We start from the raw sequence: 19,042 nt of genomic DNA, 5'->3' as shown, positions 1-19,042 counted from the left end.
CATAATGATGATCATTGGTCGCAGAGTGATAGTGTTGAAAACATACAGGATCCTTTTGGTCGGGGGGGTGAGGTTATCAAACAAGCTGATCTTCAGGGTCGCTTCAGTGCCAACCTACACACAGAAGTGGTTATTATTACCAATATGTATTTCAGTGATACTATTCTATGTTATAGGGATAATACTAATATTACTAGTTCTACAAACGACTATTCATTTTAATTTTACTTTTTTGATATTTTTCACAATATTTTAATGGGAAATGAACTTAGTTTAAACGTCACCATCACCTAAACTGAATCATTCTTATTCCTAATACCTAAAATAAACATCAGCATAATGACAAACATTCTGACCGTTGCACACAGTAAATCATCCATTTGTAAATGAAATGATGTGCATTACTCAAAAGGTTTATGTGGGATTACATGGGACTATTTGAGTCAACTTAATAAAGCGGGATCCACGTCCAACCGTGATAAAAGGAAGGCTGTTCCTCTTCAGAAGAGCTTTCCGTTCGTCGTCCTCCTCCTCCACCTTTTGGAGTGGCGTGTCGTCCGTCTTCAGGAAGAAAAGTATCAGGGCACTGAAAAACAAAAGTGAGTGGTGGTAAAAGTTTAAATGAGTCACAACACAGGGACATGAAAGATTACCTTAAATTAATTAACACATTTTTTACTTAGGGTTCACATGTTATTGACGTACAGAACAAACAGTCTGTTGGATTCTAACTATTAAAGTTGAAATGTGTAGGATTGAGCCCATCCCATTTTTAGACGGGACTTTCAGAATTCAAAAAACAAAATAGCAGCGTTTTTAACCACAATAATCTCTTATTGGCTATGAAACGGTCAACCCAGCGTGGCCCTGTGTGGTCGGCCTGAGTGGGGTTTGGGGAGGGTAGATGGTACCATTGTTGTAAACAAAGAGAGGTTTGGGCCAGCCAGGATGTTTTATTTTCGGGAATATATCATTGGTCATATAGGATTTTATTGAAAACATTATAGAAATCAGTAAAAATCAGCATTGACTCCAGATATGCTGTTAGGAGCTGTATGTGATCTTAATTTAGATTTAAATAAATAAAAATAAACTATTGATTTCTCAATAGACAGAACCTGATTGCTGTGACTGCAGTTCCAATATAGTTGAGGGTAGGATTAGGCACGTCTTGTGCGTCGATCCCGAACCAGCCAAATCTAGACAGTGGGTAGAGTCTGGTTGATATTCAGGCATCTTCAGGCAAAGAAACATAGATGGACCAATCCAAAGCAGTGAGTTCTGTACCTGGCCGTGGCCCACGCAATGAGCAGGGAGAAAATGGACCAGATCAGGGTGCCCAAACCAAGTCCAATGGTCTTAATGATGGCCACAGTGGCCAAATTCCCTGAGAGACACATGATAATAATAATAAGAGAGAGACAAAGAGTCAACCAAAAACATAAAAAGTCAACAAAAAATATAAGAGCTGCAATTGGTGGTAGGCCTATAGGATTGTGGTGCCCACTTTGCCTTCATAACCATGGTGGATTGACAACATAGCAAGATCATAACTTGTTATCATAACATATAATTATTTCAGTAAAATAAGTAAAATATGCCAGAGATTATGGGGTATAGGACTTGTACATCAGAATGCATCATTGGATTTTTTGTTGACGATACTCCTCCATTTTGAGAGGCCTCGAGAGAAGATAAGTACTACACAATTACTAAACAATGAATAAAAAACATTACTAATATCACAATAACTAACATCAAAGGAGCCTATGCTTCCAAAATGGAGTTGCAGTGATGCTGAAACAAGTCCTATTATACCGTTATCACAACAAAACAGGCAAAAAAGATATGATTCCACCCGCAGCAGTGGGTTTCCTCAAGGGGGAAAATAAATACCTAAGCTATACAGGAAGCCTGCCAGGAGACCCAGGGCCCGGACCTCCGGACAGCCTCGGACCAGAAACACAAACAGAGACTCGAGGGCCATGGTGCTGCAGAAGATCAGCTGGTAGAAGAAACCTGCAACATACACACGCATGCACGCACGCACGCACGCACGCACACACGCACGCGCATGCACGCACACACGCACACACACACACAGAATACAGTAATGGACATATACACACCTGTGGCACCTGTGACTTGAAAATAAATTATTAAAATATATGAAATATGAAAATAAAAATATTAAGGTATGAGTTTTTCTGTATTTTTTTTTCTTCTTTGTTTAGTTTAACAGTTTTAAAACTAGCCTTTGCTCTGTCTTTGTGGAAAAAAATTGGGGAGGATTTTTTTTGGTCCTCCTGTTTAAATTGAGTTGCTTAAAGGACAATGAGGATCAGTGATCCACGGGGCTTTACCGTCGCCAACATCACGGCTCCGCACAGGGACCATGGAGGAGCCGAAGCCCAGGACTGACACTCCCAGGTAGCCGAAGCCCTGGAGGATCCCCCTCAATGGGGAGGAGCCGTTAGTGAGGGGAGAGGAGTTGGTGGGAGCCGACCCCTCCCACAACCCAGGGGCCCCCGCATCATCACCGGCCCCGGCTGAGAGAGAGAGAGAGAGAGAGAGAGAGAGAGAGAGAGCGAGAGAGAGAGAGAGAGAGAGAGAGGGAGGGAGGGCGAGAGAGAGAGAAATAGATACAAAGAGAAAGACAGAGATAGAGAGAGAGACACACACAGAGACAGAGAAAGAGGGAGAGAGAGAGAGAGAGAGAGATAACATACCCATGTTGATTATTGATTATTTGGAGGTTAGAACACACCACAGTCTTACGGTTTAAGTCCAGCAAGATGGACTAACCCCTATATTTTCCTGTTTATTAATAAGCACAAAAACACTTAGGAAGTCTCTGCTAAATAGCAAATGTGATTGATGTATTCATTAATGTATACTGACCGGATAACAAGTCCTAAACAGCTGGGATTACTGTACTTACTGATGCAACCTTTGTTTACAAATGTCTAAATCATCCACGATTTACGGAATAGCATTAGTGCAGCCACTGAAAAGGTCAAACGTGTATCAAAACAAAAATACAACCCTAGTAACCCCTCGAGCAAAGTACACATAGATAAAATACATACATTGAATTATGAAAAATGTGACTTTATTTTTTCTCCACCAACTCAAACCTTTTTTAAACCTTTGTGGATACGGCTCTATATTATTTTATGAGTTTTCCTCACAGTATATCGCCGGGTCATGTCATTTAAACTTTGCAATAAAAGTTACATTTCTACCCAATGACCTGGGTAGAAATGTGCAGCGTCAGTCATGAAACTGTACCTCAGAGCACACCTGATGTCAATCAAGTGTGCTCTGAACCACTCTTACCATCACACTCACTTTGCTCTACTCATTTTCCTCTGACAAACATATGTACAAAATAACAAAATCAAAATATTTGTTAAAAACAGAGCGACGAAGAGAGAGACAGAATTGGACACATGGCTATACTTACCCTTCCCTAGCTGGGCTCTTGAAACATTCACAAAGACAAAAACTAAGCTGGTGGCCACAAGAATGCCTCTCAAGTGCATGCTGTCTGTCCCTGCTGTCTTCCTAGGTCCTTCCCCAAGGATGTCCTGGTGCAATGACGAGACAACTCCTGGGGCCAAAGTGTAACCCTTACTGGGTGGAGAACTTTAATTGGATTGTAGCGTCCAATGCTCTGTCTCTGCTTGGACCTGCCCTGCTCTGAGTGGCTAATCAATACAGGGGTCATTATGCAAGATATGGAATCACATACGGAAGGGTTTGTTTCAAATAAAAGGTCAGTTAGAATAGTAAGAATATAATTAGTTTTTTTTCATAAAAATATGATTTTTCATTTATCCCCTCAAAAGAAAAAAAAGAGTAGACACTCCCTCCATTTTACATGCTTTTAAAATCATAAGTTAAAGTATTTTAATGGAAGTATAGAAAATGAAGTAAATAAATGTACACACGTATCGAGATACAGACAGGAATAACAAATATATAGTTCTTGGAAGTTCGACAACAATTGAGATCCCAACATCGCCTACATATTGTCTTGAATATGAGTCGTCATGGCCACTGATTTAGTGTCGACATTCTGCTGTGTGCCGTGGTCTGACTGAGGTGTAGGGCCGTCGTGGCCATGGCCGTCATCTTCAAACACTGCGTTAGTCTCCCCGCGCCCAGGGTGGATGACGTCATCCAGATGTTGCCTGGTGTGGTCGGCGACGTCCAGATGTTCTCTGCCGTTGGGAATTCTCCCTAGTTCCTCTCCGGCAGTGCCTTCCCCGGATCTCCGCAGATGGACGATGCTTCCAAAGCTGGTAGACTGTAAACAATTCAAAGCAACCTTTGCTCACTTAAGTTGTTTACAAGTAACTGGAACACAGGTATCTCTTTTTGCAAACAGCAGCGATTTGGTTGGAGAAAAAAGGACATTCTCTAGACACTACGTGAACTATGTCAACAAGAAGAAGACATCATTTCAAACCGCCAATTGCTCTGGAGATTAAATAACTGATTAATCAATGATCGATGGCAGGAAGTAAAACAATTTTTCATGTGTCAGCAGCACTGTACCAGACTTTAAGACACTGTGTTGACTCTTCTCATGTGAGAAACATTGACAATGGACCGTGGACCATGGACCGTGCAACCTCACTCCCTGCAGAATCTCTCCTCGCCTTAAGGAAACTTCTGAAGACCACCTCTTCTGAGAACCTGATCTCCTAAACTCAATATCTCCATGGATATGCGTCCATAACTAGATTAATTTATCAATACGTATTTTACTTTTTTCTGTTGTATGTTAATTATGCTTTTCAGGATCATTCATAAGAAAAGATAATCCAAAACAAGCATTAATAACAGAAACTCTAGGACTAATAATTAACAGATAGACGCCGGACAGGAACATTGGAAACATCTTCCAGGAGACTGACTTGTCAGTGAGCGTAGAGAGAGAGAGAGAGAGTCAGCTGTGCCCATATTAGAGTAGGGGATCTTGATGTGAGCGGTCACCACCCAGAAGTGTGTGTACCCGTACAGACACAGCGGCATCAGCCCTAAGGTGGTGGAACAGGTTGTCATCATGGTGATACTGGAAAACGTTTAGAAATCATTTGAGGGTGGGTTAGGGTTCATGTGCTTCTAATTACTTTGATGCGAGTTGGACAGATTCCCCTGCTTTTGATCATTCTTTGAGATATTTAGATAAAAACAGATTCCCCCCCCTTAGGCAATGTTAATGAAACAATACTTGAGTCTACTTAAGTCTTCTTTAAAAACAGTGTGGCAACACGGCTCATTGAGTGAACCGCCTCCTCCCCAAACAGGACACGATTTAGCTTGGAAAAGCCAAAAAGGCACGTTTATTCCAAAAATCAAACATAAAGTCTCTTACTGCAAAGAACACAAAATCTGAGAGGAATCCACGGTCCTGTCCCTCCGGGTGTAATCCCGTCACCCCGAAGGACCAGTCTCTCCACACACGTGCCACAAGCCTGGGAGAGCCCCGAATGAGTAGAGAAGCAGGCCATCTCCACCCGTTCCTCAGGTGCTCTGCATCTAGTTAATTGGCACCGGCTCCAATGCCCTCAATAGCGCCATCTGGTGGTAGACTGCTTCTACCACCTGCCCACTGGGCTTCCAGGGGCGCTGGGCCGGATCCGGGTTGCCACAACAGATAAATCATAATACAGTAAATCATTATTTAAATAAATTATTTAATTAATTGTATAGTCATTTTTCCTACATTGTTGTCAGGGTCCCTGCTTGGCCAGCCTTCACAGATGGGGAGGCAGCCCGAGCCCTGTTGTGCCTGCAGAAGCAAACTATGGAGCACATTATTGAAGCCTGCCCTCTCCAAAGACTGAAAGGAGGTCTGATCGCCATCCACAAAATAGATCAAGAGGCCACTGCTTGGCTTAAGAAATTTGCATTCGCTAAATAAATACAAATAGTTGCTCCGCCTATGCACAGGGGGCGCATTTCAATTGTTGACTAAAATAAAACTTTCCGTGAACCCTCTCCGCTCTCCGTAGTCAGCAGCTTCTCAAAACAATATGGTGGACTCCATAAACGCCACGCGTATAATTTAATAACTTGTTTTTGATCACTCATTCTCGTTAGATTATACTGGAAATTATTTTTAAACATGTCGGGGAGACAAGGAAACAAATTGCCCAACAATTTACCGCAGTTGCAGAACCTCATAAAGAGGGATCCTGGTTCATACGTAGAAGAGGTAAGTATTGACAGACATGCCTTTTTAAATACATCAACACGCTGTTCTCTTCATTCTGATCGCTCTATAAGATCAAACGTTTTGTCATCGCGCTACATTTTAATCCATATTGGACCTGTATCCCTCAGTTCCTCCAACAATATCGCCACTACCAGTCCAATGTGCAGATATTTAAACTACAGCCAGACAAACCCAACAAGGAGCTGTCGGACCTCACCATGTTCCTGGCTCAGGTGAGTTCTGTCCCACTTCACCATCACTGGGTCATCATCTATATTAACATCCCCGTCGTACTGTCTTCGCTCTACTGAACCGATAAAGAGAGAGAGTGTGTCGTGGTTCCCCAGGTCGGACACTGCTATGTGGAGCATCTGTCAGCGTTTCCCCAGGAGCTGACCGGTCTGCTACTGGGTCATCACACTGTCCTGGATTCAGACCTGCGAATGGTAAGAAAACGTCATCAGGCCACAACCTAGCGCAGTGGTCCAGAAAACGTTTTTAGCTCTGAAAAGGTTTGCAACCCCCAACTTTAACTGTAGTGCATCTGCTTCCACATAAATAGTTTTTTACCCAATCAACATCTGCCGGTCTCATGAACGTTCTGTTGAACGTTATCTCCAGACTACGGACTAACTGAGTTTGCTCGTGTCAATGAACCATCAGTCACTTCGTATGTACAAGACATCTATGAGACTTTTATTTCCAACAAGTTGTTTACTAAAATGGATAATCCAATATCTATAGCTTATGTCAGCAATCACCTGCGACACAATATGCTTATCAGGGGATCCCAGGTTTGGGAATAGTATGCTAAAAGTTTGGTTGAATAGCATACAAAAAGGCACTTTTATTATACGTTTTAAAGAAAGTACTGTAACCTGCTTTTGAAGCAGAGAGGAACGTTCATGAACTCAATATAACCCAATTTAGTTGTTATTACACTACAGTTTGCTAATGCTTGTGATGGGTTTTCTCTGTAAAGACGTTTTGCAAGGCACTGATTCTCCTGAGGAACAAGGACCTGATCAACCCAACAGGCCTGTTGGAGCTCTTCTTTGAGCTGCTGCGTTGCCATGACAAACTCCTGAGGAAGGTGAGGATATCCAGTGCTGTGAAAAACAAACCTTTCCCAAAGAAATTGCATCCTAGATTCAGTTAAATCAAAAAAAAAAAGACTTCCACCTAGAACCTAGATGGAAACCCGGGTTGGACAGGAACCTGGTTTGTGGCCACAATGTGAATTGCCCGCGTTGTTGACATCACCCTAGCTAGTGAAGTCACAAGCCCCTCTAATTTCTAATAGGAAAAGAAGAAGAGCTGATGGACTGTTTACCTCAGCACATAGAGACAGCTGTTTGTGTTTACTGTCTCGCACAAAGAGTGAGACGGTGAGATAAGGTAAACAAACGGTAGTGCTTGCTTGCAGATTTCCCCACTGTGGGACTAATAAAGGATTATCGTGTCTCATTATCTTGTCTTTAGACTTTCCTCACCTGATTGTTGGTGCTATCGATGAACCCAAGTTCCAGGGCAACTAAATTTGTAATCAAGTCAATCCGTTGGAATCCATTAGTTTTTGATGTCCTGTCCTGTAAGACTAACAATGCCTAGTTACTATTATATACAGGCCAACTGCTGTTATAAAACAGATTTTAAACACGGCATCTGAATAGGACTATAATTGTTGACATTATCTCCAAGTCTGTGATTATGCTTACCGTATTGACCCAATCTAAACAAGTTGTTTTTCCCCTAGAAATACGTATGAAAAAGTGGTGTTGTCTTATTTTCGGGGTCTAGACTTTTAAACGTCAGTAAATAGCTTTTCATTTTACCAACTCCACCTGGTTCTATGTTCCTTGCCTTTCCCCGTAAGAGCCAGGCCGTAATAGTTTCCGTATTTCGAGAGAAAGTGTTTTTGTTTACTCTCTACTCTGTTGCGGTGTGCCATCAAGGTCTCGAGAGTACGACACAACTTGTCGTTCTCCCGAGACCTTGCCCGTACTCCTCTCCAGTGACATACATTAGTAGACTGCTAATTGCCGACACTGTATACGGCCTAAGTTCCACACCCTTCCACTCCTACAAACTCTTGGTTCCCGTGGTCTTGGAGGAGGTTACTTTCCCGCAGTGCCTGTCTGGCGTGTACACGCACAACATCGCTCTCCTCTCTGGAAGTGTACGGACAGTAGAGCTTCCTGGATGTTCTCATCCTCACGCGACTCTTTTAATTATCATGATATTTTCAAAATAAAAGACAAATTTGATCTTAAAGAAATATTTTTACAAAAATTGAAAAGGGGGCTTTTGCCTTATATTGTGGTCAATGTGGTATAAGTTTATTAAATTGTTGTGTTGCTGTCTGTGCAGACGCTGTACACACACATTGTCGCAGATATCAAGAACATCAATTCAAAGCATAAGAACAACAAGGTCAACACGGTAAGTCCGCTGCTCTGTGGTTTTATCATCGCGTCATTTGAACGTCTTAACCCGACCGGCGTTGTCTTCCGTGTTCCAGACTTTACAGAACTTTATGTACACCATGCTGAGAGACAGCAACCCCATCGCAGCCAAGATCTCGCTGGACGTCATGGTGGAGCTGTACAAGAGGAACGTTTGGTGAGTTGATGGTTTTCATGTCCTGAGGACTAATGCGAAAAATAAAGTAGAAATGTGAAGACCCTGTGATTATTATCCAGCAGATTACAATCTGCAGTTAATTACTATTTTAATGGAAATGTTTTGTTATGGCATACATTTTCCAATATATTTATGTTGAATTGATCATAAATACAGAAAGCAAACCTGCTGCTTAGCCTACGTGGCCTATTACATGTCCAATGTATAAAATGATAATCGTGCAGTCAATGCATTCAGCACTCCCTCGATTAGTGTTTAAGTTTGCGGTGGAGTATTAAAGTGGGAGGAGACATTAATCAGTAGTCTTTGTTTTGTTTCTTGGTCGTAGGAATGACGCAAAAACTGTCAATGTCATCACGACGGCGTGTTTCTCCAAAGTGACAAAGGTATGTGTGGCGACGGATACACGGCTGTAATCTACCAGTGATCCATACATGGGTCTGTGTGTGTGTGCGTGTGTGGAGCGGAGGGAGGTTCGTGATTGTGGTGCTTGATCCGTCTGCTCCTCCACCCCCACTCAGATCCTCGTCGCCGGCATGAAATTCTTCCTGGGCAAAGACGAAGACGAGCAAAAGGACAGCGACTCCGAGTCTGAGGTGCGTACGGGATCCAGAGTTCTTGCGGGATTACAAAACCGTTTTGTTTGCGCCGTCGATCCCGGTCATCTAACGAACGCGTTGGCGCTGCGCTCTCTCAGGACGACGGGCCCTCGGCCAGAGACCTGTTGGTGCGGTACTCCACGGGAAAGAAGAGCACCAAGAGCAAGAAGAAGCTGGAGAAGGCCATGAAAGTCCTCAAGGTACCACGACTCGAACGCTCCCTTCGTGGCAGCGGAGTCTCAGCCGTCGCTCTCTGTTTTCTGAATCAACAAATGATCTGCGAAATGGACTCACCGTGTGTTGTTTTTCGAACGCCCTTTGACACGCAGAAACACAAGAAAAAGAAGGTGGTGGAGGTGTTCAACTTCTCGGCCATTCACCTCATCCACGACCCACAAGGTGGGGGTCATTCCCACGCGTCGTACTCGCATCACTGACCCGACCCGGCACGGGCTCCCCGGGCTCCCTTGGGTCGCCACCGCGGCACTGACCCGTGTGCGTCTCTCTGCGTCTGTCTGTAGATTTCTCGGAGAAGCTCTTGAAGCAGCTGGAGGACAGCAAGGAGCGCTTCGAGGTGAAGATCATGATGATGGACCTCGTGTCCCGGCTGGTTGGAATCCACGAGGTATGGACGATGCACATACTGTACACACTCGGTCGGGGGGGGGTCAAGTTGGCCGCCTGCGGGCTAGATACAGCCTAATTTAATAAACTATGATCAAATATTTGAATACTTTTTGCAACATCAATCTATCAGAGGAACTTATATTCAATGTAATCCCCAAAACAATTTGGTGGGCGCTACTAGGCAAATAGCACCCGAATAATTCAGAAGAAAGTTGCCCATGCCCCTTTCAAGGAGAAGAAACGCTAATAAAGAACAAATTATTTCAAGGTGTTTGGAAGAATGAATATTTATTCTCTGATTGGAAACACAACATGCCTTGTTAAAACTGACCCAATGCTAACTTTCTCTTCCTTCTCCAGCTCTTCCTGTTCAACTTCTACCCGTTCATCCAGCGCTTCATCCAGCCCCATCAGAGAGGTTAAATCACGTTTTTATTTACCTTCTTACACTTTGCACTCACTTTGTAACTTTTATACTGCAGCTACCCTAACTCTAGAACGTTGCTCAAGAATAAAGCATGCCCAAAAGTCAATCCATCCTAGGAGCGTTCCACAGCATTGAGAAGAGCCGTGTAATAAAGGCTGATAACGGGACCCCTTGCGGAGTACAGGTTCCACGGTGTTCTTCTCCCTGGTTCTCCGGTACTAACTTGAGAACAATCTCTTCCCTTCTCTAGAGGTGACAAAGGTTCTCCTCTGTGCTGCGCAGTCGTCCCACCAGCTGGTGCCACCAGAGGTACGTCCAATCAATCTAACACATAGTGCACCCTGACATGTACTTCAAATGTTAGTACAATATTAGACGTTTTGACACACTTTTAACACACTAATCTGTGCAGATCATTGAACCCCTGATCATGACCATCGCCAACAACTTTGTGACGGACAGGAACTCTGGGGAGGTGATGACAGTCGGGTAAGTTCTGGTTTCTCATTAGCCCTCAGTAAAGTGGTCTGTGGTTTGGCTGAGAACATTTGGATTGCCGCACAAGCGCAAAGTATTACCATATGCGTATTTTTCTGTAGTTTGTGGTTTTCCGTTCTGCTTTATTCCTTAGTAAAGCACTTTGTAAACCTTATTTTAAAAAAAAAGTGCAATACATCAAGGTTCTGATTATTATTAACATTATTATTCCCGTCATTAACAAGCGTGTGTTCCTCCTGCAGGATGAACGCCATCAGAGAGGTGGCGGCCCGCTGCCCGCTGGCCATCAACGAGGAGCTGCTCAGGGACCTGGCCCTGTACAAGACGCACAAGGACAAGAGTGAGTCAGGGGCCACGCCGCTCAGTGTGGGGCCTGTCACCACACCAGGGGGGCTCACTGTGGGCCCTGTCACCACATCAGGGGGGCTCACTGTGGGCCCTGTCACCACACCAGGGGGGCTCACTGTGGGCCCTGTCACCACACCAGGGGGGCTCACTGTGGGCCCTGGGGCCGGTGATAACATGTGTGGTGTTGTGTATTCCTCAGATGTCATGATGTCGGCCAGGGGTCTCATCCAGCTCTTCAGGAACCTCGGGCCCGCCATGCTCCACAAGAGGGACCGGGTGAGACTTTAAACATGTCTTTATGTAAAATATGTATCTGGTCCACTCTCTTAAACTGACGTTTAATATTAATACATTTGAATCAAATGATTCGTAAAATCACATCCCGACCTTTACACACTGATTTAAAGAAAGAGCCATTTTTCCAATTCCTCATGGACCTTCTCCCTGGCCCGTGTAAGCTTCCATGTCAACGTGTCACAGTAGATGCGTGCAGGCTCTTCCAGTGACGGACTCTGCTGCGGCTCCTCTAGGGTCGGCCCACTGAGCTGTCCACGGAGCACCGGATCCTGAGCTACGGGGAGACGGAGGCGAAGGACCACATCCCCGGAGCCGAGGTGCTGGAGGTGGAGGAGGGCACCCAGGAGGGAGAGGGAGAGGGACAGGGAGACGGTGAGGAGCCGCGTTGTTAGTGCGGTGGTTATGCCGTGTCATACTGATTATTTCTCATTTTCTGGGCTTGAACCACTTCAGTACGGTTCGTCTTATGTTATTGAACTCTTCGACAGACGGCTGGGAAGAAGCCAGCATAAGTGACGGTGATGAAGACGGCGAATGGGTGGACGTCCACCACTCCTCTGATGAAGAAACGAGTACCATCGTAAGGATTCAGTCTGTGTGGGGGTTGGGTGTTGTGTGGCTGTTCCAGCAAACCTGATCTATATACTTATTTCAGACCGGTTAGAACTTCAGAGTATTTTATGAATCCCAGGTGAGAAAAAAGGTGACTTATCATACCACCAGGTGTGAGTGTGATTGGCCGTTACAAGCCGTTTTGAAAATCGGCCTCTTCTGACATCACAAGTGGGCGTGTCCACCTAGATGTGTGCTGGATAGATCCGTCTACCAGCCCTACCCCAGTGGACTGTAGCAAGCGTTGCTCACCTTTTTAACGTTTCTTTTGTGTGGCGTTTCAGACACACGCCACACAGACCATGGCTCTTAAACGGTCTCCTCGGCGCTTGCTGACCACCATGTGTGTGTGTGTGTGTTTTTGTCTCCGTCCGCTGCCAGGCGGAGAAGCTGCTGAGCATCCCGGTGGAGGAGCGCCAGGCCAAGGCCGCGGAGGTGAGCGCCAGCCGGCTCCTCACCCAGGACGACTTCAAGAAGATCCGCCTGGCCCAGATGGCCAAGGAGGTGAACAACGCCCCCGGAAAGGCCCAGAAGAGGAAGAACGTGGACCTGGACGCCGAGGAGGGCGGGGGCAGGTAGGCACAGGAGACGGGCCGTTAAGAGGGGATGATGTTACTGAAGCCGATTTCAATTCCTAGATTTTGGTTATTTTAATTGTTTACCTTTTTTTTATTTAAACTGGAAATGTCTAGTGATCTATTAGCGTACATGATGACATTAAAGTACGGGATTAGAATACATTACTAGATTAGATTGTATTGGTATCTTAAATTACGGGATTAGAATACATTAGTAGATTATATTGGTATATTTTTATCCCCAAGTGGCAAATTAGATTTTAACATTAGCAGACAAAATTCGAGATATCAACTTCCAAAAGACATTACTTCACTCTATTGTTACAAATAGGAATGCAATTGACGTATTTACAAAATTGTATGATATAAAAATACAGTGCACCACAGTTCATCTCTGCAACCCTGATGAAAATATCTGATGAAAATGAAATGTTCTGCCTTTTCAGAGGAGAGCTTCTGAGTTTGAAGAATATTGAACTGCTACACAAAAAACCCAAGTCAGACAAGGAAACCAGACTAGCTACTGCAAAGGTGAGAAAGTGTATTTCATCCTATCCTTAATTATCCTTTATGAAACGGGTGGCTTAAATCAAGCCATCTGATTGGTTCCTAACTGTTGTATCATGAGCATATACACACAGCTATGCCAGCACGCCCATTCAGTTTACAGAGTTCTGTATCACTCCGTGCCTAACTTGAACTGTTGTTTACTTATATATAAAAGCAATAGCATAGTTCACTGAAGCCTAAAAATATGTTGATTGATGGAGAGGGTGGAAATGTTGTAAAGCAATAGGCACACGGTAAACTAAATTGCCGGCGAACCAAGCTACCATCTCTAGCCTTCTCTCTGAAGGAAGCTACAGTGTGTTGCATCGCAACCGCCGTGCACTTTGCATGCAGCCAGGAGGGACTACCTTTTTGTATTCGTTAAAAAAAATGCTTTTCCGACTTTCTCGTTTTTTTCAAAAGTGAGAGTGTAAATGACTTTCATTTCGCCATACTTACATAACCGTTTTATAAAAGCAATAGATCACTTCAGTCAGTGAAATGTGCTCATTATACCACATTTAAGGGGCGTTGTCTGTCCCGACGCCTCCTGGGCAGTGGAATGAGAGCATTCCACTGCCTGTCGTGATCTATTGCTTAAATAACTTTCTATGTAAATCACCCATGGAACTAGAAAATGTATTCATCAAACATTTTCTAGTTCCGCTACAACTAGAGTTGAATTGAATCCCTCATCATGGGCCTAATTCACCCAGTAGCCATCTTGGTTCTGAACACTATCTTGGAGGAGGAGAACATAATGTATAAATCCGCCTTCAGTCCCCCCCCACCCGACTGTGTTTTTATTATTGATTTATATTCTTCTCCCAACAGGCGGGCCGGTCGGACAGGAAGGACTTTGCGAAGAAGCACAGCAAGCTGAACCCGTTCGCCAGCACCAGCAACAAGGAGAAGAAGAGGAACAAGAACTTCATGATGATGCGCCACAGCGAGAACGTCAGGACGAAGGGCAAGCGGTCCTTCAGGGACAAGCAGGTGAGCCTCCGCAACGCCCCGGGTCTGGGGTTCCAAACCCAAGGTCCAAAGCCCTGGATGTTGGCGTGCTTGAGCAAGTTGACCCAAACCCAACCTGACCTGGTCATGGTGAATGTACAATGGGTTAGGGTATTTGAAAGTTAAATGTACAGTGGGTTTGGTATTTTGAATAGTAAATTAAGTGCTTTTGTCGCTTTCCACTGATATACGTATGTTGGCTGTTCTCTATTTACCTCCTAGATTGCTTTGAGAGACGCCCTCATCAAAAAGAAGAAGCAGTACAAGTAACGTGTCCAGAGATGAGCACGATATTAGGATTTGTATTTACTGTGTTGTGTTTTCTCTGTCCTATAAGAAGTATTCCCACATACATGATGATGTTGTATTGACATCAATATTGTCTGTATTCCTCCTTGGCCCAGTTGAGTATTTTTCAATCCTCCTGAATTAAACATTTTGATGGTTCCTTCATTTGAGTTTGTGATTTATTATGATTTTGTCTTTTGAAATATGTTATCGAAACACACACACAATGAAAATGCCAAAGTTATTTAATTTATTTATCTCCAGCTATAATTTAGCTTTCAGCAAAAAAAGTACAGCAAAGCTAAGCCCTTAAACCAAACCCCTTTGCCTGCTCTTTTGGGCCCCGAGTGGCAAAAAAGAAAAGCTTAAGATCTTAATCCGCTCCGTGTCCAGTAGCAACACGCATTCCTTACTGCAGTCGCTCCATCATGGACCAATCACAATGTAAACAGCCTTGAAGATGAACGGGAGGGCCAAGGCGTGTTCAGCCCTAAAGCAGCCTGGACCCCGGCCCAGAGCACCATATCCTGCTCACCTCTTCACCGGAGAGCCTTCCTCATCCAGAGTTGAACTACGGGACCATGGCGGACTACTACAACACCACCACCCCCACTGGAACACCCGACCCCACCAACACCACCACCCCGGGGAACGGATCCCTGGGCGAGGGCCTCGGAGTGGGGGACGGCGGCCCCAGCGAGGGCCTCCAGACGCTCCTTGGCGTGGTCCTGACCGCCATGCTGGGCGTGGTGGTGTTCTCCCTGGGCTGCACCGTGGAGGCGTCCATGCTGTGGTTCCACCTGCGCCGGCCCTGGGGCGTGCTGGTGGGGCTGGGCTGCCAGTTCGGGCTGATGCCCCTCACGGCGTTCCTGCTGGCCTCGGGTCTGGGCGTGCCGCCCCTGCAGGCGGTGGCCGTCCTGGTGATGGGCTGCTGCCCCGGGGGGGTCATCTCCAACATCGTCACCTACTGGCTGGACGGAGACATGGACCTCAGGTACTGGTGGTGTCCGTGTGGTGGGGCTGTATTTATATTGTTTTGGTCACAAAAGTTTCATTTTGTGTGTGTGAGAACTTAGTAGGAAAAATGACTATATATATTAAATAATGATTTACTGTATTATGATTTATCTGTTTTTAAAGAGGACTGAAGTAGACTCAAGTATTGTTTCATTAACATTGTCTTGAACCATGTCTTTAAGTAATGGAAACATAGGAGGCAGAGGACTATACTGGTGTATGTGGGTGTTCCACAAAGGTTCTGCGTTCAATCCCAAGTTTTGGATAAAGCGTTTCGGATACAAATGCATCTGTTTTTTATCTAAATATCTCAAAGAATGACAACAGCAGGGAAATCTGTCCAACTCACATGAAAGTAATTAGGCGCACATGAACGTGATCAACCCGCAAATCATTTCCAAATGTTTTTCCAGTATCACCATGACAACCTGTTCCACCACGCTGGCCTTGGGGCTGATGCCGCTGTGTCTGTACGGGTACACACACTTCTGGGTGGTGACCGCTCACATCAAGATCCCCTACTCTAATATGGGTACAGCTGACTCTGTCTCTCTCTCTCTACGCTCACTGACAAGTCAGTCTCCTGGAAGAGGTTTCCAATGTTCCTGTCTGGCGTCTATCTGTTAATTATTTGTCGTAGAGTTTCTGTTATAAGTGCAATACTTGTTTTGGATTCTCTTTTATTATGAGTAATCCTGAATAGCACATTATACGTACAACAGAAAAATATGAAGGACATATTTATAAATAAATAATCTAGTCATGGACGCATACCCATAGCGATATTGAGCTGATGTTTTCCGTGTCAAAGGTTTCACTCTTCTCACCCTGGTTTTACCCGTGGCGTGTGGCGTGGCTGTAAACTACAAATGGCCTAAAGCTGCTAAATGTATCCTGAAGGTATTCCAATTTGTGTTCCCCTTTATTGGGCCGTTAAATTGACCTTTGAACCTATGCACTGTATTCCAATACAAATGTACTAATACATTGATCACTAAGATGCAATTTCGCTGAAGGAATGATTGACATGTCATGTGTCCAATGCGCTGGGTCTGTGTGCTAGGTGGGCTCTGTGGTTGGAAGCGTGATGTTACTGGTGGTGGGCGGGGCCAGTGCGGTTATGTATCCCGGATCCTGGCAGACTGACGCCTCGCTCGTCGTCATAGCCGCCGTCTTTCCTCTGATTGGCTACACTGCCGGCTTTCTCACAGCAGTCATCTGCAGGCAGCCATGGCAGAGGTAAAAGTACAGATAGTGATTATACTATTTTCAACACACACTATTATCCAAAGTGACCTACAGTGAGCTCCTTAGATGCACCCCTGACACCCCTGACACATAGGGGTTAAGTGTCATGGGTGCTCAAAGGGAGATTGTGGATATTGGGATTCGGACCCACAACCTCTCAGCTGGGAGTCCAACTCCCCCTCACCACTACACTATCCTCCCCCTGGTCGTAGTAGTAAACAAAATCAGCAGGATTTCTTCAGGACGAACCCCTTATGTTTAATCCTCACCCCCCTACAGAGAGCAGCATGTATGGCTATATTAACCGGGGACCTCGGGTAGTGAACTACATTGTGCACACACACACTAATGATTGTTAGATGCCGGACCATCGCCATGGAGACGGGAGCCCAGAACGTCCAGATCAGCTCCACGGTGCTGCAGCTGTCCTTCCCTCCGGAGCAGCTGGTGGTCATGTTCACCTTCCCTCTGATGTACGGCTGCTCCCAGCTTCTCCACAGCCTGCTGCTGGTCTCAGGTGAGCTGCAGGACGCCCCAAACCAAACCTTTCATTGAATCATTTTCTCTTTCACCGAATGCCACTTCAAGGGAAGCTGATCACAACCATTGCTATCAAAAAAAAAAGTGCATATAAAATGCACTTTCTTTTTAAAATGGTGGTAGTGCACGACAGAATCCTGTTTGAATGTGTAGAGTGCTTTCTAAACTCCATCTCAACAAAGTGCGTTGTAAATTCCACGTTGCAAGTCCCAGATTCTGCAGGTCGCAGGGAGCGAGGTTGCACGGTCCACCGTCAATGTTTCTCACAGGAGAAGAGTAAATAGAATGTAAACATTGGGAATCTGCCCCCCCGCCCCTCAGTCACAGTGTCTTAAAGTCTGGTACAGTGCTGCTGACACATGAAGAATTGTTTTACTTCCTGCCATCGATCATTGATTAATCCGTTTTTTTTTTATCTCCAGAGCAATTGGCGGTTTGAAATGATATCTTCTTCTTGTTGACATAGTTCACATAGTGTGTCTAGAGAATGTCCTTTTTTCTCCAACCAAATCGCTGCTGTTTGCAAAAAGAGATACCTGTGTTCCAGTTACTTGTAAACAACTTAAGTGAGCAAAGGTTGCTTTGAATTGTTTACAGTCTACCAGCTTTGGAAGCACGTCCATCTGCGGAGATCCGGGGAAGGCACTGCCGGAGAGGAACTAGGGAGAATTCCCAACAGCAGAGAACATCTGGACGTCGCCGACCACACCAGGCAACATCTGGATGATGTCATCCACCCTGGGCGCGGGGAGACCAACGCAGCGTTTGAAGATGACGCCCATGGCCACGACGGCCCTACACCTCAGTCAGACCACGGCACACAGCAGAATGTCGACACTAAATCAGTGGCCATGACGACTCATTTTCAAGACAATATGTAGGCGATGTTGGGATCTCAGTTGTTGTCGAACTTCCAAGAACTATATAATAATATTTGTTATTCTTGTCTATATCTCGATACGTGTTTACATGTACTTACTTCACCATGCTTTACTTGTTTATTAAAATACTTTGTAACGGGGATAAATGAAAAATCTTATTTTTATGAAAACAAATTATAGTCTTACTATATATATATTATATTTGACCTGTCATTTTTTGCCGGAATGAAAGACTGTCAGGCCAAAAAAACCATAAGGGGTAACACTGTCGTTTTTTTGTAATAAAATATTGTCGGGCCAAAAAACATAAGGGGTAACACTGTCGTTTTTTTTTTCCAATCATGAACAAAAAACATAAGGGGTAACACTGTCTTTTTTTGTAATAAAATATTGTCGGGCCAAAAAACATAAGGGGTAACACTGTCGTTTTTTTTTTCCAATCATGAACAAAAAACATAAGGGGTAACACTCGTTTTTTTTTTTTCCAATCATGAACAAAAAACAAGGGGTAACACTGTCGTTTTTTTTTCCAATCATGAACAAAAAACATAAGGGGTAACACTGTCGTTTTTTTTTAATAAAGTACTGTCGGGCCAAAAAAAACATAAGGGATAACACTGTCGTTTTATGTAATAAAATAGTGTCGG

The 19,042-nt window shown here is 44.5% G+C and overlaps 2 protein-coding genes across 2 annotated transcripts; both read left to right on the top strand.

Annotated features, from left to right (window-relative positions):
• The first annotated feature begins 6,046 nt into the window (after positions 1-6,046).
• On the top strand, positions 6,047-14,862 carry sdad1 (SDA1 domain containing 1). The gene is made up of 22 exons (XM_084483449.1): positions 6,047-6,229; positions 6,358-6,462; positions 6,577-6,675; positions 7,212-7,322; positions 8,600-8,671; positions 8,751-8,851; positions 9,201-9,258; positions 9,394-9,468; positions 9,570-9,671; positions 9,801-9,870; positions 9,993-10,096; positions 10,459-10,516; positions 10,776-10,834; positions 10,938-11,014; positions 11,266-11,363; positions 11,571-11,647; positions 11,902-12,040; positions 12,157-12,248; positions 12,662-12,855; positions 13,305-13,389; positions 14,242-14,403; positions 14,644-14,862. The coding sequence occupies exons 1-22, from the start codon at positions 6,140-6,142 to the stop codon at positions 14,689-14,691; spliced, it is 2,076 nt and encodes a 691-aa protein (XP_084339575.1). The 5' UTR covers positions 6,047-6,139; the 3' UTR covers positions 14,692-14,862.
• Positions 14,863-15,290: 428 nt separating this feature from the next.
• LOC311363294 (ileal sodium/bile acid cotransporter-like) lies at positions 15,291-18,395 on the top strand (the record flags this gene model as incomplete). The annotated part of the gene is made up of 6 exons (XM_084483255.1): positions 15,291-15,703; positions 16,140-16,258; positions 16,538-16,626; positions 16,790-16,848; positions 17,334-17,491; positions 18,112-18,395. The coding sequence occupies 6 exons, from the start codon at positions 15,291-15,293 to the stop codon at positions 18,393-18,395; spliced, it is 1,122 nt and encodes a 373-aa protein (XP_084339381.1).
• Between the last annotated feature and the right edge of the window lie 647 nt (positions 18,396-19,042).

Source organism: Micromesistius poutassou (assembly GCF_964030765.1).
Source record: "Micromesistius poutassou genome assembly, chromosome: 18".
Lineage (NCBI taxonomy): Eukaryota > Metazoa > Chordata > Actinopteri > Gadiformes > Gadidae > Micromesistius > Micromesistius poutassou.
Note: the sequence above shows the minus strand (reverse complement) of the source record. Positions and strands in the feature narration are given on the sequence as shown.